Source organism: Eptesicus fuscus, chromosome 13 (genome assembly GCF_027574615.1).
Source record: "Eptesicus fuscus isolate TK198812 chromosome 13, DD_ASM_mEF_20220401, whole genome shotgun sequence".
NCBI lineage: Eukaryota > Metazoa > Chordata > Mammalia > Chiroptera > Vespertilionidae > Eptesicus > Eptesicus fuscus.
The window spans coordinates 56,594,920-56,620,062 of record NC_072485.1 but is presented as its reverse complement, the minus strand read 5'-3'; the positions used below and the strand labels follow the sequence as shown (position 1 = coordinate 56,620,062).

The window sequence follows — 25,143 nt, the reverse complement described above, 5'->3', positions numbered from 1 at the left end:
CCTTTAAAAAAATGTTCAGTTTTTTCTTTTTACATTTTTATAAGTATAGCATATTCTCACTTGTATTTTATTTTATTTTTTTAATTACAGTTCACATTCAATATTATTTTATATTAGTTTCAGGTGTACAGCATAGTGGTTAGACAATCATATACTTTACTCTGTTCCATTCTCAAGAGGATATTTAAGTCAACCAAAAAGCAAGCTCGAGAAAGAGTCTCAGTTAAGGCCACTATAGATGAGAGAACAGGATAGAGCTGGGAGCCAAGAGGGATGAGGAAGACACTGAGTTTTCCATCCCCAGAGACTTTATCATCTCAGTGGCCCCACAGTTCACTGATTTGGCAGTAACTCTCATTTATCAGGCACATCCATCCTATCTAATAAAAGAGTAATATGCAAATTGACCATCATTCCAACACACAAGATGGCTACCCCCATGTAGACATAAGATGGCCGCCACAAGATGGCCAGCAGGGGAGGGCAGTTGGGAGGGACAAGGCCTGCAAGGGAGGGCAGTTGGGGGCAATCAAGCCTGCAGGGGAGGGCAGTTAGGGGTGACCAGACCTGCAAGGGAGGGCAGTTAGCGGTGACCAGGCCTGCAGGGGAGGGCAGTTAGGGTGACCAGGCCTGCAGGGGAGGGCAGTTAGGGGCAATCAGGCTGGCAGGGGAGTGGTTAGGGGGTTATCAGGCTGGCAGACAGAAGCGGTTAGGGGCAATCAGGAAGGCAGGCAGGCGAGCAGTTGGGAGCCAGCAGTCCTGAATTGGAGAGAGTGCAGGCTGGACTGAGGGACACACCCCTCCCCCCCACATGAATTTCGTGCACCGGGCCTCTATCTTTTAATAATCATAAACTAACTTTGCATGCCAAATATAAGTTTAATTTCCAAATACTCGTCATTTGGATAATTTGCACCATGGCTTCCTGGCCTTTCTTATCATTCTCAGCCCAGACAGTTCAGCCTCTGGCATTCCTTGGGGTGTCTTTTCTTTCTTCCCCTTTGTTCTTCATAATTGATCTGCCCAAAGGCAACTAGATCTCTTAAAACAGGTCCTACTGAGAATTGATTCTGCTATTCACCCTCAGTTCACCTTTTCAGCTACATTTCATTCTGTCTCAATCCAGGCCACACCAGGTGGCACGTAGCTGCAAGAATTAGCACCAGTCTTTAGGCCAGTGTGCCTAGCAGATGTACTTTTGTAAAAATGAATATTAAAAATACTACAGAAGACTTTCTCAAATAATCACTAGGAAAGCTTCTTTTAAGATAAAAAGGGCTTGCTTTGCTGATTAAATCAGTCAACAATTGTAATCAACCTTTAACATATTTGATGAGTAAGATCATTCCAAATATTTAAATAGAGACAAACCCCTTTGCCTGAATTAGAAAATAATATGAACTGTGATTACAGTTGCATAAGTGCCTCCAAATCCATTTAGGCCAGCCACACAATTAGGCACAAACCTTTTTTAACTTTATTTTCAAAACTACCTCTAGCAAGAAGTAGCTCATGATTAACATTTTTTAATCCTCCTGATTACGGTATGCTACATTCTGACTCTTGGAACTCTGCACTGGTGGGAAAACATGATTCTTCCAGTTCTAATTTAGAGTGACCATCTCCATGTCGTTGGTCAAATAGAAACACTTCCAAGTTACTGATCACTGTGCTTCAACCTGAAGTTCTAATAACATAAAATTCACATCTTTAAGTAAAGCAATTTGTTGCTGGCCTAAAGAAATACTACAGGGCATCAATAATTGAACAAAACTGAGCAAGACAGCTAGAAGATATTATTCATCTTGATTTTTAAAAAATATATTGCCCTAGCTGCTTTGGCTCAGTGGACAGAGCATCGGCCTACAGACTGGAGGGTCCCGGGTTTGATTCCAGTCAAGGGCACATGCCCAGGTTGTGGGCTCATCCCCAATGGGGGGCGTGCAGGAGACAGCCGCTCAATGATTCTCTCTCATCATTGATGTTTCTATCTCTCTTTCTCTCTCCCCGTTCCTCTCTGAAATCAATAAAAAATATATTTAAAAAAAACAGTATGTTAACTTCTAGAAAAACTTGGTGAAAATATTTGAAACAAGAGTTGTTTTTGTTTGTTTGTTTGTTTGTTTGTTTAATTGGTGTTGCTGAAGCTTTAAAATGGTTCCAGGAAAATGGAAATGGATGGATCTCCAGGCAGCCTCTTGTCAACTGGGGATATATATGCATTTGAACCACAGAACACTCAGAAAAATATCTGAGTAATTACCATATTTTCCAGCGTATAAGATGACTGGGCATATAAGATTTTCCTGGGTTAAGAAGTCATTTTATACGCCGGAAAATACGGTAGTCCAATATATCTAATCCATTATATCTAACCCATCAATATAGTCCAATATACCATATTTTCCAGTGTATAAAATGACTTTTTAACCCAGGAAAATCTTATACGCCCAGTCGTCTTATACGCCGGAAACTACGGTATTTGCTCAATTCTCCTAAGGATAGCACTTGCATAGTACCCTTTTAAATGCCTACGAGAGAAGTTAATTCATTACATACAACAGGTGCCATAGGGCATTAGGGCTTCTATCTTCAGAAAGGATGCCAAGGAAAGACCTGAGGCCCTCTGATCCTATACCCATCACCTTCTCTTCCTGCTGACAACATCTGTTAAATGTGTCCCCAGGCGCTCCTGTGGCCTTTTATAAATGCTACCCCTTTATCAAGGCAATCAATGAGCCATTGCCTGACCAATCTGGTCTTAGATGGATTAAAAGGTGATAATTCAATCATTCTGAACTTACTGTTTTAAAATTCAGAAATGAAATTATTTCCAAGTAAGTCTAACTCTCTGAGGAGTGGCAGAGGAGTGGCTAAGGGCCAGATGACACAGGTTCAGATCCCAGCCAGTTCGCTGACTCTCTGTGACTTTGATCTCTTGTGCCTCACTTTCCTCATCTATAAAATGGGGATACAAATGGGACCTACCTCATAGTGTTATTATTATGTTTATATGAGGTAAGATGTTGAAAATGTTTTAAATAGTGTCTAGGAAATACTAAGTGATTGAGAAATATTAATTGTTATCAATAACCCTTCTCTTTATACACAAAGTAAACATTTCATAAGTTACTGTAGAAATACCTGGTACAATAAATTAATTACTCTTTAAAGAGGATGAAATTATTCACAGACACACATCACTTGTGCAAAGATAGTAAGTAATGTCTGCCCCAACTTCTTTCTAAATTGTAAAACTATAACGAAAACAACAACAACAACAAAAACAGTAAAAGGTGAACCAAAGACTGTAGGGCATCTACAATGTGCCAACAACACTGGTAAGTGCTATTCCAATCATCTGGCATTAGAATCCATGTCCATATCTTCTAGAAATCTCCAATGGTGTCTGTCTTGATCCCCTCTGATAATAACAGGGATCAAGTCATAATTGTCAACCAACTGTTTCTGTTCAAAAAGTAAAAGGGGTTGCCAGGTGTAAGTGACAGATATATGGCAGACACTGGAGTCATCAGCAGAGTGGGCAAAATTGCCTTTGGTCATCCCAGCTTTCCCAGAGGTAGAAGAAACAGTAGGGGTTTTAAAATCCAAATCATTTCCCCTCCCTTAGAAGGGAAACAATTTACAGAGAACATGACGTGTGTCTTAAAGTCAGGGAGGACATGTGTGGTCATGTGGAATGACAAGAACAGATCACAGTTAATGAGGACTGACTTTGTGCCAAGCACTCTGCCAAGTTCTCCACATGGTTTATCTCATTTAATCAGCACAATGTCCCTATGTGGTAATATGCCATCCCCAGGTGGGAGATCACCCTCCAGCTCCCCCACTCCCAGGCCTGGTCCTGCTGATGGAGAGATCACAGAGCCCTGCAGTCACACCTCCCTGCCTCTGCCACAGCCTCAGGAGCCCCTGCCCACAGCACCCCCTGCTGCAGAGACCACTGCACCTGCATTTCCACCAGACTGTCTGCACCCATGGAAACTCTGGCATTCCCAATAGCAGCCAAGAAAGAGCTAATGGGAAATACAACAGGGAAGTTCAAGGGAGTTAACCCCTGGGATCAATTCTGACAGATGAGAGACAGGGAACTGGAAAGAGCCTTCCCTTCATCCAAATCCCCCATAAAGAATTGGATTCAAGCTTCTTGAGAGAATTCTGCAGATCTCTAATGACTCATTCTCCCTATTTTTTCCCAGCAAATGAAATAATGCAGGTACACCTGGGAGCAAAGGTGGCCTATTCTGAGACACGGTGGTTCTGGTCAGCATCTCTGTAGATGCCCCACAAAAGCAGCTGTGCTTTGTTGTGGGGCTGTGGCTGCTCTGATGCACTGCCTCACATTGGCTCCCCTCCTTTCCTTCCTTCCCTCTGTCTCTCATGCTTCCACTCCGGAGGAGACACCTCACCCAAGTAAGTGCAAGGCCAGCTCCCACATTTTATCAAGCACATTGTTCAAACAGCACCTCCTCAGAGAGGCCCTCCCATCCCTATGGCAAAGCTCTCTATTCCTTCACCTGGTTTATATTGTTTATAGAATTATAGTGTGTATTTACTTGTTTATTTCCTTACTGCCTGTCCCCTCCACTAGACTGACAGAGCTATAAGACAGGGACTTTGTTTTGTTCACTATTGTACAACCCTGGTATGTATCACTGGTTCAGTGCATGTTTGCTGAATGATTATTGAGTGAGATCTATGGTTCTACATATCTTATTTCAAGAAACACATGGGAGGAGGCAGGCAGGAGACAAAGGCATTTTTTCACACTGTACCAGGTACTTGGGAGGAGAGGTGACACTGTCCCTAGCTGGCATCACAGACCAATTCCAAAACAACTCAAAACCCATTCCCAGGGCCACCTGCTACCCTCCCTGACTCATAGTAGCTTCTACCTCTCTTCCCCTTATCATATTGTTTCCTTAATAGCTTTTCCCAAGGCTACCTGACCCACGGCTGACCAACCACAAGCCAACCACACAATGGCAGTGATAGGGACTCCAGTGGACCACAGAGAGTCCTTCCCCTCAGTGACCCACTCAGGCCACATGCTCCACTTCAGAACCCGACCAAAGTCCAACATGTCTACCTGTCTACCTGCAGTTCCCCACCAGTGAGAGGGATCCTACGATTAAAACTCACTCGGCATTCCCGACAGCTCTTGGTTAAAATCCGCTGGCCTTCTGCAAGGACTTTTCCTCCATAGATACATTTTGCTGTAATAAAACAGAAAAATGGGTCAGACAGTCATGCTATGCAAGAAAATAACCTCAGAGGTGCCATCAAACTCCGAGAGATTCCACAGAACATAGGTGCTCTGATTCTAAGTATTACAAATACCTTTGTCTAGAGTGAGACATGGGAATAACGTGAGGATAACTGTTGAATCCCCCAGTCAGACCACAGCCATAATTATGTTTGTCATAAGCCCTTCACACCAAGGAGACACAACTATTTCCATGTTGCCGTTACAGAAGGAACTAGAGAGTAAACTGATGTGGCTAGAAGTTAAAACAAAGAAGGGGTTATCATCTCCAGGGAGAGCAATAGCAGTAGCTTTGATTCAGACACTCCAGCTATAAGACAAATGACTAGGTGAGAGGGAACTCGCAGATGCTCCATTCATCAGAACCTCAGCCACAATGCAGAATGATGCCATTTTCCCTTGTGACCATGAAAAGTACAAGTCCTTAGCCTGTCTGTTTCTGAGAAGCTCAGAGACAACTGAGAAATATAAGCCAAGCCGTAAAGTGCTTTATCAATGCACTAGAGAGACTGCCCTTGGAATGGTGAGCTTAACAGGCTAACAGGGACGTGGAGTAGATAGGGCTTGTAGAAAAGTGAAAAGAGAAGCATAAATGGAGCTCCCACCACTCAACTTACATCCCACTAGGACTCAGTCCTCGACTCAACCTGCTGACCCACTTTTAAGCAAGTGAAGGTGGATGAGGCTGAGTCTCTTCCTGGAGGAGAGAACAGTATATGCAAATCCCATCAGTTTCAACTGAGGTCTGGCTGCCCCCAAGAAGTTGTTCGTGGTTTTTAACACTGGTACAATGCCTTCACTGTGTGCTTCTGTGGTACTCTGGACCTAGACTAACATGACGCATATGATGTTCTAGCTCAGTGGCCCAGGTAATTACATATTCCCCTGCCAATTGCAACCCCCGGGAAGGTAGGGGCTATGTCTATTCCATATTTTTATCACCAGCCCCAAGCTCAATGCCTCTCTGGGCGTATTGTTAGTAACAATAAATAATGTTAAAATTGATGAGCCTCTAGTTGGTAGTAAAAGCCAGTCAAATTTCCTGATTCTCAGATAAGAGTTCTTACTGCTATTCAATGCAATTTTTTACATTTATTTTTAATTTTCAATTACAGTTTACATTCAGTATTCTTCTTTATGAGCTTCAGATGCACAACAAAGTGGTCTCCCTGCTGCTCTAAGTACCCTCTGGCCCCACACATACTCATCCCGATATTATTGACTCTATTCCCTATGCTGTAATCTATATCTCTGTAACATTAAAAGCAGACACCAAGGGTTTCTGAACAAAAACAGCAACGATGGCAATAAACAAGTAGAGAGTTGATATAATTTTCTAGATAGGTTCCTTACTCCCCTCATTAGATAGATGATAGATAGATAGATAGATAGATAGATAGATAGATAGATAGACAGATAAATGATAGATAGATGGTAGATTGATAGATAAATGATAGATATCTAGATAAATAGATAGATAGATAGATAGATAGATAGATAGATAGATGATAGATAGATAGTTGGTAGATGATAGATAAATGGTAGATATCTGTCTAGATATTTACTAGTAGATAGATAGATAGATAGATAGATAGATAGATCCCTGATCATCTTTTATGCCTCAGTTTTCTGGACAAGTCATGGCTCACTGGTCCTAATGATGATGAGGATTCCCCCATTTACTTTCATGAGGAGACCAGACCTCCCAAAGCCTGGAATTCCTGTCTAATGAACTCCCACACTCCCCAGCACAGCTGCCGCCAACTTGGCAAGACAGCTCACTCCAGAGTGACAGTCCTGCTAAATGCCCTGCTGTCAAACCTGCCATCTGCTTCGTGGCCCAGGCTGAGAAGCCAAGAAACAGACTTATCTTCCTGATTTTGCCCCTGGCCACCCCTAAAATGGTAGGAGCCCACTGCTACCCTGTCTTAAGACACAGGCTCAAATCCTCCCTTCCTCTGACACCCTCATCCCCAAACTCCAAATCTGGAGATAAGAATGTCTTACGGTTTACACTCACAACACACATGGGGACACATGCAGCCTCAGATCCATCAGTCTGTTATAAAAATTAAATGTCCGCTGAACTTTATGTCCCCCCACAGCAATGAGCTCTTGGAGCTGGGAATGAAATTAGCATGATTCCACACACCTCGGCCATTTTGCTTTGGCACTGGTGGGGACGTGTCTATGATTACGATATCAAGTATTGATGAAATTACCTTAGGAATGCTTTGGGGATCATCACTGGAGGTCACAAGACTGTCCCCTACTTTCTCATACTCAGTCCACTTCTCTGAGGATACCCCTCTTTTCCTGCCACTGCCCTGCATATGCCTAACATCAGTCCTCATTATCCAGCCTTTTGATCTACAGCCCAAAGGCTTACTTTCAGTGTCTGAGGAAATTCAAGCATAAGGTGAGTCAGGCTCCGGTGCCTTTGGCCGGGACATTTGGGACTCCAACCAAGCAGCTGTCGGTAGGAGCAGAGATGTAAATGGATACCTGCAGCCCCTCCTATCACACTGGGGACCTGCAAACGAGGACATTTCACAGCCCGACCATGAAATTGAAACTCGGCACCAACGCACACTTCTCCAAGATGTCAGAAACAAACGGACTGGGGATTTTTGCACCCACAGACATCTGGCCCTTCAAATGTGAACCTGATTTCTCCAGTGCAATGATTGGACACTTCTGCCATTTAAGCACACACTGAATAAACGATTGACAGGTACAGCATAGCAGCCCTGTCAGATGTGGACAGGGGTTGCTCTATCTTTATTTAGGTCTTTGTACTCGCCATCCCTTAGCATTCTGCAGCTTAGAATACCAGAATCAGCCCTCTGTGTTACAGTGTAAAGGAGGGCAGCCGATCAGAAAGGCTGAACACCCACTGACCTTCCTGCCTCTCATTCACAAAGTGGGCTCATTCACAAAGTGGGCTCCAGGTACCACCTCTACAAGTCACATCCAGTGGTTTTGCTGTCAACACCTTTGCCGCAAGCATTTTCACCACAAATATTTTCACCACCTAACTGGTCACTGGCAATTTTGCCATAGAAGAGAAAATAACTTTTTGATAATTCAATTTTATTTCTCCATTAATAAATCAACTACCTTCAGCTGACTTAATGTATTTAAGCTAGTTGTCAATTTCATTTCATTTCTCCACTGACAAAGTTCTCACAGTATTCCCATTTTTTAAAAATATATTTTTATTGATTTCAGAGAGGAAGGGAGATGTAGAGAGAGAGAGAGAAACATCAATGATGAGAGATAATCACTGATCAGCTGCCTCCTGCATACCCCCTACTGGGGATCGAGCAACCCAGGCACAAGCCCTGACCAGGAATTAAACTGTGACCTACTGGTTCATAGGTGGCCACTCAACCACTGAGCCACACTGGCCGAGCAGTACTCCCATTGTTATATCATATAAATCTTAGCCAGGATGCATCTTATACTAGAAAATGATAATATATCGGTTTTTGCAAATCCTTTGGTGACCACAAGTCATCCACTCCCACCCATCAAAACCAAACAAGCTGTGGGAGGTAGGAAAAAAGCAGCTACTAATTTGAAACAGTCTTCGAGAGCATTAATCATTGATTCTTTAATTGGAAAATGATACCTCTCTTAATGAAGAAAGGGGGGGCGGGGGACTGCAATACCAATAGTGGAAACAAATCAGCAAGCAAAACAAAAACAAACCCAGAAGTACAACACTATGGACAAAAGACTTCAAAGTCAATGTATGTTCATTTTACGCAATGAAGTCCTTTTTATTTTGTTTTTTCCAGTTGCGTTATGTCCTCTTTAATGTCCCTTTTTAATTTTTCATCCTCTTATCTTTTATAGCAAAATTATCTTTCAGCAACTGCACAGCAAAAACGCTTGCGGCAAACATAGTTGTGGCGAAGATGTTTATGGGGAAGCTACCTAGAACCCTCTGAGCTAGACGCCCACATCAAACTGGTTGCTCCTCAGGCGTCTCAAACACACCAAACAGAATGCACTGCTCTCTGAACTAATTCTTCCACCTGCCTTATTTCTGTTAATCACACTGTCAGTCCCCCAACAGCTCTTGTTCAAAATCTGGCACCTTCTCCCCTACAGACAATCTGTCCTTGATTCATTTGTCTCTTGAAAAAAAAAAAAATGCTTATGGAGTTCCTACCATCCGCCAGTCTTTTAGCTCCACTCACATGGCTCTCTTCTCTTCTCCCTAGGCAGCGCCTACCTGCCAGCCTAAACACCTCCACCTGGAATACGCCGGAATCCCACACCCACCCCCATCCAGCTCTCCGGATGCAGCAGGGTTTGTAAAAGCACTTGTTTGATTATGCCACAACCCTGCTTTAAAATCTTACTTGTGAGTACCAAAACCAATGCTACGCTTACATCCATCATTTTGCATGTGCAATTCCCTATGGCAAACTCCTAGTCCTTTGTTAATACCCTGCCCAGCTATTATCTCCCTATGAAGTTTTTCCTAGCACACATGCACACATGCATACATGCACACACACACGCGTTTCTGATGGAGTTAATCTCTCCCTGTGCTACCACTTCTCTGTGCTACCACTGTATCTTACATAGAGTGCATGATACACAGTACTCTGTTGTAATGAGATGGCACATGCATCTGCCTGGACAGCAGAGGGTAGAGGAAATGGATTAAGAGCATCAGACCTGGAGCCAGACTACCTGGGTTTTATTTTGGCTCCACAAAGGCTGAGACCTTGAGGTTACTTCTCCTCTCTGTGCTTCCTCTTCATTGTCTGTAAAATAATCATGGGGATTATAGCTTCTGGGTGTTGAATAAATTAAATGAATTAAACACATAAAGTGCCTGACAAAACGTAAGATCCATATGGGAGTTCTGCTACACCCAGAGGTAAGGACAGTGTTTGGGAGAGAAACCTCAGTAAGGACAACAGAACAAATGGAGTGGATACGATCATCATCCAACACACCTTTGCAGCTTTATTTCTACTCATGAGAACCCCCTGTTATCAGATAAACTATCTCCCTTTCCTTCTGCTACCTCTACTCCTTTGTTAATGCTCTTCTGCATAGCTGAACATTTCCTCTCTGTCTTCCTCAAATCCGCCTCCCCAAAAAATACAGAGTCCAGGACACCAGGTGATTCTAATGTGCATCTAGGCATGATCAATGCCTTGAACAGAGCAGACACCCAACAAACATAACTTCCACACCACTTCCTGGACTGCGTGCTCACAGCTAAGGAATCTAGAAGGCTCTCAAGTTTTCCCTGATGCCTCCCAAACAGACAGAGGAACATTCTAGTATCAAGACTGATACCTCCACTATCAAAATCTCCTTGCTCTTTAAGAGGGCTTCTGTTCCAAAGAGGAATAAGTGCTTTTTTTAGGTAATGAACCGAGACATGGACACTTAGACAAAGTTCTCTCTTATTTCCAATCAGACGCCCTCTTTTGTAAGTGCTGCAGCTCCTGAGGCCATGACAAGGACATGAGCACTTAATAAGTCAGCAGACAAAACAATTTGCTTTTGTGCACGGCGCCTATTGCCTGCGCCAGCTCAATAACTTCCCCCGAGTCCCTAGAATACTGCCCCCACCCAAACCCAGAGAGCAGCTGAAGGAAATTTTATTGGAAAGGGACAACGAAAGTAACTATTCTCCAACTGCTCTCTGATGTGAAGATATCTGAAAACTTACAGAAAATCTACTGACTGATGTTGGAACTCTGCTTTCTCAGTCCTCATTCTCCTCTCCTCCACCCCACTGGTCAACCTGCCATTCATCTTCTAGAAGTTAGAAACGTTTAGCTTGGCTCCACTTCCTCTGGGGTGCACGCCAGGCCCACCACCATGCAGGCCGCACATTTGACATGCTTGGACAGGCTAACAGTTCCCCATCCACATACCTAACAGGACTGCACTTACAACCCTGGACACTGAGAATCATGCCTCTAACTTGGAAGTGAGGCCTCTGAAGCAGAGACACCCTTTTACCACCATTCCAGGCACTAGCACCGAGTAACTGCCTAACCCACATTTCTATTAAAAAACAAGGAAAAAATGAAAACCCTCTAGGCCAAAGGTCTACAACCTTTTAATTACCAGAGGTGCCTTGTATCATTTCTCTTTCATTTTTTTAAGTAGTGGTCTTAATAAATTATCTGAATTACCATTGTATTAAACTATAAACATGTCAAACTAACAATTGGAGCTACTGAGAAAATGCGTGCTACCTAGAAAAATGCTATGAATTCCAGATAAAGGCAAAAAGCATTAAGTTAGCCTGTGGATCAGTATTTAGGTAAAACTGGGTAAGTTACTAAAATGTTTTTTAAAACTTAAACTCTCCAAAAAATTAGAATAGCTAAAGATGACTACCTACACACTTTGAGAGAACAATTTGATGATATGTATCATTTGAAAATGTCAATCTTTGGGCCTAGTAATTCTACTCTGTGAAATTCTACCTTAGGAAAGTATAAAATACAGAAAGGTGTTTTCTATGCAAAACATGTTATTAATGAGTAATTTATCAGAATGGAAAGTAGGAAACAATCTAGATAACCAACAATTGCGGAATGATTAAATAAATTATGCAGTAGGCAAACAATGGAACACTGTGATGCTCAGCAGGGAAAGGGGGGTAGGTGGAGGTGGAAAAGGATATAGAGGTAAATGGTGATAGAAAAAAATAAAATAAAATTTTAAATATGGTTTATACAGTTTTTTTAAAAAACAGGACTACACTTAAATGATAATGGTAACTCAACAGACCAGGATAAAATTTATCTGCACAATAAGATCCCAATCATACACAAAATAAAATTTAAAAACTAAAATCTGTTAAAATTTCAAGTGTTTGTTTCCAAGTAGTGGGATTATGGGAGATTTTTTTTCCATCTTTACCTTTATTCTTCTCTGTGGATTTCAAGTGTTACACAAGACACACATTGCTCTCGCAACTAGAAAATCAAAAGGTTAAAACACAAAACAGCTAGAAGACTCATCTATTCCATGTCCAAACAATAACTTCTAAGAGACAGCATTCACAGATCTGTCCAGGGAGTTAAAAACAATTTAAAATATCTCATATTTTTTAAATACAAATCCCCAATATTTTTTCAACTTCTTCCTCTGCTGACTGTTATATAAAATATCAAAAATTGGAAAACATATCTGCACCTACTAAAAACTGTCTTTCCACTATGGCATCAGATTATAATCTCAACATCTGGACACTTGAGCTACCCATTTTGCCAGATGTGATTTCCAAAGCCCCTGATACAGAATCAAGAAAGTTTCTTCTTTCAGATAACTCAAAGTATGCTCTGCTGAGTAATTGGTGTGCTATGCCAACCAGGAGAAAAAGGAATATTCAAAAGTTCCTTTTGAAAGAGTTCCACAAAGGTTTGGGCAGTTGGATCAGACTAGCTCTCCCCATTTCCATTGTCATATTAGGTGACAATGCTATTCTTGGCAAAAAAGCTAGACCACTATCTTTTGAAACATAATGATGTTGGTACTTTTCAACAGAGAAATTATGTTGAAAATTATCCATAGGATGCCACATTTCTAACCTAAACTCTCCTTTTCCAAGGAAGACCTTATGGTTTGATGAGAGACCATAGGCTTTGTAATCAGACAGAACTAGTTTTACATCTCACCTTTGCCACTCACTAGTCTTGTGACCTTGGTAAGTTAACTTCCCTAAGCCTAAGATTCCTGTAAAACAGGGATAATAATAATCCCCCCAAAAAAATAAAAATTTTAAAAAAATAAGGTGAGGATTCAATAAGCTAAGAGAATTCAAGCACCTAGAATAGTAACTGGCACATAACAAGCATTCTAAATGGCAGCTTTTACTCATTGCTTGTCTCTCTGTTTCCTTCGCTATTTCACTTGAAATAGTGTGCTTTGCAATACGGAAGGAAAAGGATTCTTAAATCACTATATAACTTTGACAAGTCAACTTTGAGGGAAATTGTTTTAGTATTATAACTGAAGTTCATCCCAAAATTCCTAACCAAGACCTTTTAATTAACAGGAAATCTGGCCAAGACCTCAGAATGCCAAAACACTGAATTTGGCCTTTAGCTTGATGATTCAGGAGGAGGGGGACCAAACACATGGAGCTTTGGAGTCATGACTTTAGAGATCGGATCCACCCATTACCAGTTGTTTGACCCTGTACAAGTGACTTAATCCCTGTAAACACCAGTTCCTCTATATAGAATGAGAAGAAGTAATTAGGGTGGACGTGAGAATTTTTTTTAAGTAGCCTATATAAAGTGTCTGCCACATCACAGGTAATTAAAATACAGCAGCTCTTCTTACAATACATTTAATATTATATCAACTATTGCTATTTCATTTCATCAGTGTTAATCTGTTGAGACCTAAAATATAGAGGAAAAAAGTTAGCACTTACGTCGGCAGACCTTACAGCACTGGCCAGCAATGTGCACGGGGAGGGAGTCTGGGGAGCAGTTGAGAGGGGGACAGGACATCCTTCGGCATTCCACAGTGCCACTCTGAGGAAGGAAGGACCAGGAAAGGAATATCAGAAGTGTCCTCTGAAAGCCCCCTCTGCGTACAGAGCTCACAGCTCATCCCAGAAACCTCATCAGGGAAACAGAAGCCGTGTGAGGAATACCCCGTCTGCTCCAGGACCACAAATAAAATATTTCCTCCTGCCTGAATAAACCCGTGCCACCTCAATTACTTTTCTGATATACATCACTGGCTTCATTCCACCTGCCCATGTGGGCTAAGGAGATTAGGCAGAAACCAAAAAGCTTATTTTTCAAGAACATACATAACACCTTTTTCAAACCCTGTCAATCATTGTTGAGGCTCTCACAATCTGTTTTGTATTTTCTGAGACAACAATGGCAGTCTTCAGATATGTATCAAATAATTTCAACTGGACAGGGTTTCCATATTAATTTGGGAAGAGGACTTTCGGAATTCTCTGAAACAGATAAAGGAGTCCACAAATGACGGCTACCCTGAAAGTCCAGCAGTCTTGACATTCTCTGAAACAGATAATGGATACCTTGTAAAATTCAATAAAACCACTTTAGGAACTAATTAACCCCCTTTTAACATCTGTTCTAGAAGAGAAAAGTTCCAAAGGAAGCTAACCAGTAGATTCTCTGACAACTCAAAGGAGTTCTTCCTTCTTCTGATAGTCTAACCTCCAAACTCCAAACAGTGAGCTTCTTACAATAATATTCGGTCACATTAGAGTGTGTTGTCAAGGAAAAGCGGATTTTAATTTCCAAATATTTATATATAAAATGACACTTTTCCAGTTTCCCTTCATAACTCACAGATTACTAAACAGGGCCTAGTAGAAAGGTAATTCCTCTTAGTTAGCATTCTATACTGAAGAACCAGATCACGCAATAATCAATGACACTGCCCCGTTAAAAGTGTCTTTATTTCATTTCCTTACAAAGAGTCTTACTTTGCACGTGCAGTTCCTGCAGTGATCGCCGTCCACCCAGGAGTCTTGGTCTCTATACAGCAGTCCACTCACTTGACAAGTCTTCTCGCAATGACAGTTTTCCAATTGACTGAGTCTCGTCTCTGCCAAATTTAGCTGCAAACGAGAGTGACTAGGTATAACTTCTGTAATTCCATTGCACAGTCCTAACAAAGCTAATAACAACAAGGAAAAAAAATCAAGTAGGTGGGAAACAATGCTCAGAGCAGCTGATTCTTAGTCAGATCTGGTTTTTTGTTTTGAATATTTCTTCTTTTACATGAGGTGGAATCATTCTAAATTAAAGACATATTGACTCCCATGGTCTAATGAGCACCAAATGAGACATTAAACTGTATCGCAGGGACCTCCTGGTGTTCAGAAACGTCTGTGCTCTCAGCTCCAAGCCCACACGGCAGCACTATAATGAATGTGTTCTCAAGGACTCATTACACTGTTTACAGGAGATCTAATGAGGAACTCCAATGCATTCACATTTGTCTCCCACCTTCCTCTCCGTGTTCTGCACATACTAACCAGAGTGTCACGCTTTACACTCTGGGAAGTCATTGCTTCCTCTCTTAGGAAAACTTCTAGGGAGCAGGGGCCAGAAAAGGAGAAAGTCATAGAAGGATCTAGTTTCTCTCCATGTCCCAATCCCCCAAACAGAATGTCCCAAGAATCCACTTTGGTGTTCAGATGAAAATTAGAAGAGGCAACCAACCCCCAGGTGAGATCAAGATTTGGTGACAGATCCTTTTTTCATTTCTCTAAGTCACACAACTGTTGCCATTAACCACAGAATCATGGAATCTTTGATTGGAAGGGGGATATACAGCTTGAATGTGTTCACAAGTCTTTGTTTGCACATGGACAGTGGTGGAACACTTATTATCTCCTAAGAAAAAATGTTTTGCTGTTGTTAGCTCTGGATGACTTAAACACCCTTCTTGGATTGAGTCCTGAAATTTCTCCCTTTTTCCTATTACATCCAGTTTTGCCTTTTAACCATCCCGAGCAAGTCTATCTCTCTTCAAATACTTGAGGTTATCCTGTCCTCGTGCCTGCTTCTGACCACAGTCAGCCCCATGTGATAGGGTCCCAATCCTCTCTCCTGATCACCTTCCATGCAGCCTACTCCATTTTGCCTTCAAAAAGATGGTGTCAAAAAACTGAACTGTGGTATGATCTGGCTACTGCCACATCCATACTAAGGAGTAACTCAATCCAGTACCAGTATTTCCCTTTCCTTACATAGAGACTGCCTAGACTGAGAAATAAATATAACTTCCTTAAAATATAAATATATATTTATAAAATATATATAAATATATATAATAGGCTTTCTTCTCCTTCTCAATCATACTTACACTTCCATGTCTTGAGTATCTTCCCCTACAGGAGAACAAGTCAATCCCTGATTCCACTAAGACTATTTCTAACCAGTATTTTAGATATAATGGCAGACCCTAGGTAATGATGACTCCCACCATCCTTCCACATCAACTATCATCCCATTCCATACAGGACCCTCTCAATTACTCTCAACAGTGCCACTCTCTGGAAATGGAATCCATATGTAATTCCAACCTTGGTTTTTATCACTTATTTCATTCTCTCTCTCCAAGCTTTTGGAATTTGTCATGAAAACTTATTTGTGGTCTGCATTTCATGGGTGATGCCAATGGGCAGGGAAAAGAACAAACAGGATCCTAGACCAACTACATACACTATAGTCAGCCCTGAAGAAAGTAGAGTTGACTATGCCTAAAAATTGGCTTCCTCTGACTCTTCTAACATGCACGTTACATTCCAAAAATTCAGGGTACATGTGAATCTCCAGCCTAATCATAGAGTTTCTAGAAGTTATGATAATTAAGTTCTTTGAGAATTCTTTTGGAAACAAAGGGAAAATACACTTCCAAGACTGGTGAGCGCAAGTGACCAAAACCATGTATAGGTAAGAGATAATAAAAAGGAAGTGACAACATCACACATTATCTTTACTTCATTCCATGGCCCTAGTAGTTCCTACAAAAGGTAGTGATTGATGTGACCTGGGATTGAACAAGAAAGAGTTGAACTAGATCTGCATTCCTCCTAAAACTGGCGCAGAATGAGGTACCTGTGAGAAGAAATGTGTCTGCCTCACTCAGAAAAGCTGGAACAACTCTAGTGTCTGTATCACTCTAAGGAGGAAACTTCTTAAAGATTAAATGACCCAAAAGGAAATTCTTCATCTGCCCCAGTTTCCAGGAAATCCAGGAGTTTGCCTGAGGGTCACATTGGCAATTTCCAGTAAAGTCCAACTAGCTATGCTCAACCTTAAAACTCAATTCCAAGGAAAACCTCTGTTTTAATATAATGAAAGCTATTCTCAGGACTAACTCTTATTTACCTCCTGAACTTCGTTTTTCTTTTTAATATATCTAGCCTTTTCTGATAACATTGTAAAGCGCTAAACTCTGTAACATAGAAGTGTATCAGACAGATACAAATACAAAAGAGATATAAAAGCAAAAAGCTAATTTTTCAAAGGCATTTAATGTGTAATCTTGCCCTCCTTTTTCTCCCTGCTACATCATGTTGCAAAAGAAAAGGAGACAACTCTGAATCAAAAAATGAGTTACATTTTCTGTCACCGATATTAGCATGCTGAATTTACACAAATTCATTTTCAAAGCTATTTCTACACTACCTGCTACTTTCTCCAAGAATGCCTGCAGATCCAAAATAAGATACGGTATCAAATCTACATCTCAATTCTGTTTTACCTTTGCTTGTGCATTCATATAAATAACCATGGACCAAATCACGTATTCTTAACACTTCACATTCAAAGACAGACAGCAGCCGCCTTTTCTGCAGTAAGAGGCCACTGAATGGATCTAAGTCCATTAGTTATGTGGTGGATGGCTCTTTGTTTTTTGGGGGTTTTTTTTCTTTGAAATACTACTTATTTGGCATTTGCTAGATGGAAAGGGGAAACCGAATTCTTCTATTGTGTTAAACCTTTAAGCTTAATTGAAAAATCATTACTGAGCCCCTCAAAACAATGAAAGTCTCCAAATTAAATATGTTACAAACTGAAATGCCACTCCAAATGCTGCTTGATTTGCATAAATAGCTTTGTCGAAGATTTAAACAGAAGTAATCAAGAAATCCCCAGTCTCCAGCATCTTTTCTTCCTGAGCTTGGAGAGCAGGACAGAGCTTGACCCTAGCCCAGTGCACCTGGCCCGGGAGGTGGTGCTTCCCACAATGTCCAGACTACCTGGGAAGCTCCAGAGGAAGCCAGGGGATCAATGGTCCCTTAGGGGACAGCTTCCCTGCACCTTCTCTGCCTTGGAAAATAGATGGTTTTGCCAGGATGCCAGGACTTCTCAAGAGGGCTCCGGTGTGCTCTGACCACTGTCCCCTGAAGGTGCATGCAAGCTGTTCCCATGACCCGTCCTGTATCAAGCAAAGGCAGAGTCATTCTCCAGCCTTCCCAGCTGAAAGGTGAAAAGGAAGAGCAGCAGGCCCTCCTAGGCAGACCCGACCCCTGAGCTCATCTGGTGTCTGCATCTGTTTGGTTTGGTGTGACTCTGGCTACCATCCCCTGTCCAGCTTGCGCACTGAATTTGCTCTTTGCTAGGCTTCCATGGCTCCCACTCAGACCCATGTGGGAGACTTTCTGCTTCTGTCCATGACCTCCTGGCACCTGGCTCTAGACCAGAGCTCTGATATCAATTCACTGCCTCTGCGAGGCTGTGTGATATAAGCCACTGGGGAAGGTGTATGTTTTCTTAGGGACCACGTTGCCTATTTAACAACAGTCATTGCTTACTGAATGCTCACAGTGTGCCATGCGGCAAACTAGACTTCCAAATCTCTCTTGCCTGTCTCATGGGATCTGTATAAAACCAAGAATAATTTTTACTAATTTATATATGGGAAAATTGCAGCTGCAAAAAGTCCAATGAACCCTTGAGCTCCCACCTTGATGGCTGCCCAGGGTCTGCTCAATAGGGGGCATTCAAAAGGAAACTCCTCCATGAAGACCCGGCCCCTAAGGGCTGCAACCTCAGCTCAAAACTGAACAAAAGGAAACCAGGCTTGCACAAGGCACAGAAAGAAGGTCTTGCTGTTCAGATTTTGGCACACTGACTAGAGGGACGTATATTCCTTGAGAATTCACCTGGCCTACCCTGTGTTTGCAGTTTGATTCCGAGCAGTGTCTGTGATCTGAAAACCCTTAAGGAAATGACGTGTTATAAGGTGGCCCCGTGAGGTGGAGGCAGGACTCAGGTTCAGACTAGGAAAAATTCCACAGATTTCCAAGGAAAACAAGTGGTAACAGCCAAAAAAGAATGAGTGAAGGGGCCTTGTTTTTGTCCTGACCTTCCCCCTTTAAAAGCTACCAGAAGCTCTGTGCCCACTATTCACTCCCAACAGGTACCATCTGAGCACGCATTCCTCTTGTCCTGTCTTTTAATGCTGATTCCTCTCCTCACTGACCCCTTCATCCTCCTGCCTGTGGCATTCACCTCCCTCTCTCCATCACTCACTCCTGCTCACATCTCTTCTCTCTCTTCCTAATCCTCTCTTCCCCAACTGTAAACTCAGTCATGATTCAACTCTCAGAATCTGAGTGTGCATCCCAGCTCTGACATCCACTATCCTGGGAAAAGTTACCGGACTTTCTTGGAACTCAGTCTTCTCATCAGGAAAGGGGGCTAACACATCAAGCCTGGCTCGCAGGATGGTTGTGAGGATTAGAGTGACAGGGACTATAAAAAGGGGAAGCATTGTAAATAACACATAGGAAACAACAAATATTACCTCGTATGAGTTTCTTTCCAGCTTCTTCTCGATGTGGGACTGACAAACTAAGGCCCATAGCCCAAATCTGGCCCACAACGTATTTTTTTAAGTATGTTTTTATTGATTTCAGAGAGCAAGGGAGAGGGGGGGAGAGAGATAGAAACATCAATGATGACAGAGAATCATTGATTGGCTGCCTCTTGCTCGCCCCACACTGGGGATCGAGCCCGCCACCCTGGCATGTGCCCTGACCGGAATCAAACGGTGAGCATCTGGGTCACAGGTCAACATTCAACCACTGAGCCAGCTGGGCCCACGACTTATTTTTATATGGTCTGTGAACTAAGAATAATGTTTCCATTTTTCAACCGTTATATTTTAAATGGTTATTTTTAAATAAAACAAATACAGACATGATATCCTCAACTTTGCCTCTTGGCGTGCCAAACCGACCATGCACTAGCTGGCCCTTTACAGGAAAAGTTTGCCAACTCCTCGTCTTGCTTTATCGTAGATTCCAAATTGTGCAGTGAAAATGGAAGTACTCAGGTTTTCTCAGCATAATTCTACTCACGGTTTGGAAGAAACAGACTTATAAATCTTCCAAAGTGCAAGGAGTGGGGGGAGGGGGGGTGAAACGGTGGATTACATTATTTTCTGCTTGCCACTGCCCACAATTAAATATCTCTACCTCACAAAAGCTCATTTCACATCATACTGTTTGGAGGACAGAGCGCCATGTGGCTCCCGGATAATGTATGACTAAGAAAGAGAAGACTGCCATTCCCCGGAACAGGCAGGGCTGAGAAAGAAAAGGGCATCCTGGGAGCGAGGGAGGGGGCAGCCACAATCACTGGAGACCGGGTGACATGTTTCTTCTCCCAAAAGTTGGGCAGCGAGCTAAAGTATAATTAATGGTATTGAGATCAAGCTGCTCCACACAATATGAAATAAAAGCCTCCCTATGCCACAAGCTGGGAAGGCAAATAATTGCCTGCATTTCCCGTTCCCACTGCACTCGGCAGTGAATTGCAAACAATGCTTCAGGCTCTCCAGTCCCCGCCTCAGTTTCTTAGAAAAGTGCTCTGTCTCTCGGTTTCCAGACAAAAGGGGCCGTGGCCACACACCTCGTTGGAAATAACGCACTGTCTGCAGCAGCACAATCTGCGGGTCCAAAAAACAGTCCTATCTCCAAAACATCTCTCCACCAATTTTTTTTTTTTTCCAGGTGCCACGGCGGATGGCAGGGAGCAGTCATAGCTGCGGGTGGAATAGATTAATGTATCATTTTCACTGTTATTAAAATTCTTCCTTTCACAGCGTCTCACGTCTCTGAGGCCCAATCTAATTCTTTCTTCGCCCTGGGCCGGAACTCATGTCCACGACTGATGGGTATCATAACAACATCGCCACATTTTCTGTTTATTCGGTGCCTTTCTCCACAAAGCTCAGGGCTTTTCATTATGAATCTAACCTTTATGAATATATATATATGAAAGCCCCAAATTGTTTACATGTTTGGCTCTGCCACTCAATATGAACACCTCTGGGGTAGAAATCCTGCCTTGTTCACCTGTGTCTCCTTTGTACCTGACACAGCACCCGGCAACTAGCAGATCCTCCAAAGATTCTTGTTAAGTGGATGATGAAGGGTGAAAAAGATGCAGAATTATAAAACTGAAGGTGCTGAAAGGCGACTTGGCCTCCCTCCCTGTTTAACTCAGGGCCAGTCCTGAAATGAATCACATATTACAAATGGGATACAGTGCCTGGCTGTGACAGTGATCTCTTCCTAACAATAGCTATTTTGCCCCTTCTGATTACTGGCAATTATTCTTACATCCGAAATGCATTAGCTTATGAGCCACCGTGGCTCTGACCATAGATCATCTCACAGTGGCAGCAGTTTAATAGCCAATGGGCAAACTCTTTTCCACTCCCAGGGAATTGGCGGTGATACACACTGCCTCTTTCTTCCAAGCATTTTTCAAGTAAACACTTTGATTCGGCCTAATAGTATCGAAGACAGAAATAGTTATGTTCACTATAGGTAGTGCTATTTCAAGAAATGTATCGCAGAGGCCAACGCTAAAAATGTTTCCATTCGAGCACATCACTCTGCATTCCAGACAGCATGGCAATGAGAACTGAAACATCACAGGTGAAATTTAGATACCTACTTTTGCAGTCATCTTGGCCAACAGCTCTTGTAAATCCATTATTCCTTGCACCAGGCTTAAGAAATCACTACAGGTTGGGCAAGCTCAATAAAGAAAAGATAACATCAATGTTGATACAGTGCTAATATAAAAAAAGAAAATTTTTAAAACAGTAGTTGTTTGGCTATGTAGAAAGCTTTTTGCTTTTCTGTTTAAGTGTTACTTTGAAACTGGCATAAAATAACAGAGAATTTCAGGTCTAGATTTCTCCCTTTCATTAATAAACCAAAAGGAAGAAACGGGGGAGAAAAAGGATTGCTCATTGAAGAGAAAGGCACTATGACATTTTTAAGTTAAAATTAAATCCTAGCTTTTATTGAAAGGTGACTGGGAAAATATAAATTATCATAGAAGAAGAAAAAGAAAACTCAAATCCAGGTCAAGCAGTCTAAAGAATAGTTTTTAAATAAAATACAGCATAAGAAACATAGTCAAAAATACTGTAATAACTATGTAAGGTGCCAGTTGGGCACTGAAAATATCACTTATAAAGTATATGATTGTCTAACCACTATGCTGTACACCTGGAACTAATACAAAATATCCAATGTAACTATAAGTTTTAAAAAGTTTTTAAATAAAAAAATGTAAAATATAGCAATAAGGTTGGCAACTAACTCTCAAAATTAGATTAAAGAAATAGCAATTCAAAAAAGAACAGCTTTTTAAAATATGTATAGTTACATTAAACATTTCTTTCTGTACCAAACTACTGACCCCAAACTGCTAATGTAATTTTTCTTACCTTCAAGTTTTAATTCTACAAATAATGCATAAACTTTTTAGAAATTCAAAGACAAAGAAGTATTTATTATAGGAAAGTTCTCTTTCACTAACCTTACCTCATCAGTCAACACTGTAAATAGTGTGTAGGTATCCTTCCTGACCTGATCCTCTGATATTATCAACAACAAAAATGTCACAAATTTACAAATGCGTTAAACTGCTACTTACTGCGATTCAGATTCGGACATTGCGTTATGTATCCATTCGGCATAAAGATGATTTTCCCATCTTGGATGATCCCCTGTGCAACAGAAGAGAAAGGTGGGGGTTAATATTAGTTCCCAGCAGTTCACGTGGGCCTGCCACGTGTTCTCTTCGGGGCAGATTATTTTCAAACAAGACTGAGAGCCTCATTCAAAAGGTGAGTTGGCCATAGTCTACATTGAACTACTCGAAACTATCCTCTTCTAGGAATGTTAAAAAGTACATTCATCTTGAGAAAGCTACAGTTAGTAACCACTGCTTGAGACAAAAGACATCATAGCACTAAGGATCCATCAATAAATATTCTTTCACTATGGGACTGAAAAGTCACTGAGTTCATAAAAATTCTCTTTAATGCCCTAATCATCCTGGATCATTAGATATTCATGACTTGCAGATTTTTTTAACATGGGAGCAAAAAAGATAATAGAAACATATTAAACTAAAATGTTCCTACTGATTCATTTAGTCAAGAAAAAATAAATTTGACATGGGGAAAATTTCCTATCAGTCTTTGCTCTCAGCTAATTAAGTGACATGAGTTTTGACTGGTAAATCTTAAGAATGGCTCAACATCTCCCTGTGAGTAAAAGGTGGTCTTTTAATTCTGTAACTTATTCAGGAAGTACAGCCCCCATTTAAGAAAGTCATTGGGGCTGCCATCTCTCAATGAAAATAATGACTTAGCTTTGGAGAGTGCACGTTGGATTTCAAGATTCTGTTTCTAGGTGGGTATTTGGTTTTTTTAACTGATTTGATGGAAGAGATATTACAGAACAGATGATAAATGGGGAAGCTGGTTCAGAATATTGAGCTCAATCTATAAATAAAATACAGGCTTAAGATAGTGTGCAAGTCTTTCAGAGGAAGTAACATTTAACACGTATGTGCTCATCCTTTAAACAGCAGATGGTAATCAGTAAATGCTGTTTTCTGCTTATTATTTCAAGATAAAATATTAATTGGAAATATTAATAGAAGTAACAGGATCACAGGACCTCCTCCTCAGAGTGAGATACATGTCGTATTGACCTCTTCCTCTTCATGGATCCTGTTTATGACTATGAGAGGAGCCAGCCTCACCATGGGGAGGAAGTCCCAGCCTCTGCTCCTCAATGGGCATTCAGAATCTCCTGCAGGAGAATTCCAGGAAGCAATTAATGGAGTGTAATCTGAATGCATCAGCTTCTTCCTGGTGTGAAGTTGCTCAGTTTTTCCAAAGCAAATTAACTCTCTTAAGAGGACAGGGTATCTTTCAAGCACATTTGAGAACTTTGAGAGAAGCACGGGATTGGAAGCCAGAGGATCTGCGTTCAAGTTCTAGATCTGTATCTGGTCAACTGGTTGAACTCAGACAATAAGAACCATCTTCTCTGAGCTTTAGATACTTCATCCGGAAGAAGAAATGGCTGTATGCAAAAGCTAAAGGTCCTCCCAGCACTCAAGGGCTGGGTCAATGAAACAGGTGACCAGACTGAAACAGATCTCTGTGCATTTGCTACCTTTCAAGGTAAATGAAAAAGTGAATCAAGGACACAGAGGCTGTAGATTTCCATCGTAGGAAACTGAGTATCGCATTAGAAAACATCGGTCTAATCAGGTTGAATACGAATGCATTTAGAGTAACTGACTCTGTGGGTTTTCCTAGGATTTAGGGATTTCAGTGCTAAACTGAGCGAGTCCCAGACAGACCAGGATGTTTGGTCTTCTGAGGTGATGAGGAAATGCTGGAAGCACATGACCAGGAAAGAATCAGGTACATCTATTATCTCTTTGTTGCAAGATCCTAAGTCATTCTTACTTTTATCAGCCACAGAAAGGCACTCGGAAACCTGGAATACATATATGGTGGTATTAATTACCTTTCCAAAAACAAATGGAAAACCTATTTGAAAAAGATACTCCACCTACTCATTCTATAGCAACATAATATAGTACACGACAGCAATTTTGCTTTTTGAAAAGTGACTACTGATTTTGTTCCATTATAAATTACAAATTGCCTCTCTCACACCTTTCTTCCACCTGCCTCTCTCCTCACCTTTATCTTTTTCCACTATGAATCTCTGGCATGCACTTGTGTGTTGCACAGGTCATTAGGTAAAGGTCAATGATGTTGACTTGAACAAAAACAGAAATAAGTGCTGGCAGCTTCTCAGTGCCCATTAATGCAAAAACTAAAAGCACTTGGTGTGTTTTTTCTAAGGGAAGGTCATGAGGGTCAGCCCACAAATTGCATGAAAATATGTTCTTGCCAAACGAATCAAGATGGAATGTTAATTTATTTGACTGGGTGTAATTCCATGCTGGATTAAAAGAAGGATGGCAATCTATTGCACAAACACC

The 25,143-nt window shown here is 41.5% G+C and overlaps 1 protein-coding gene across 3 annotated transcripts in view; it reads right to left on the bottom strand.

Moving 5' to 3' along the window:
* Positions 1-25,143, bottom strand: part of NELL1 (neural EGFL like 1) — a 689,563-nt gene that overhangs the window by 520,640 nt on the left and 143,780 nt on the right. For all 3 annotated transcript variants that reach the window (XM_008148966.3, XM_008148967.3, XM_054725521.1), the window contains 5 exons: positions 22,762-22,834; positions 21,769-21,851; positions 14,766-14,900; positions 13,725-13,827; positions 5,164-5,237 (listed from right to left, as the gene is read on the bottom strand). In XM_008148966.3, coding sequence (XP_008147188.2) covers positions 5,164-5,237; positions 13,725-13,827; positions 14,766-14,900; positions 21,769-21,851; positions 22,762-22,834 — 468 coding nt within the window. The remainder of the gene's footprint in view (positions 1-5,163; positions 5,238-13,724; positions 13,828-14,765; positions 14,901-21,768; positions 21,852-22,761; positions 22,835-25,143) is intronic.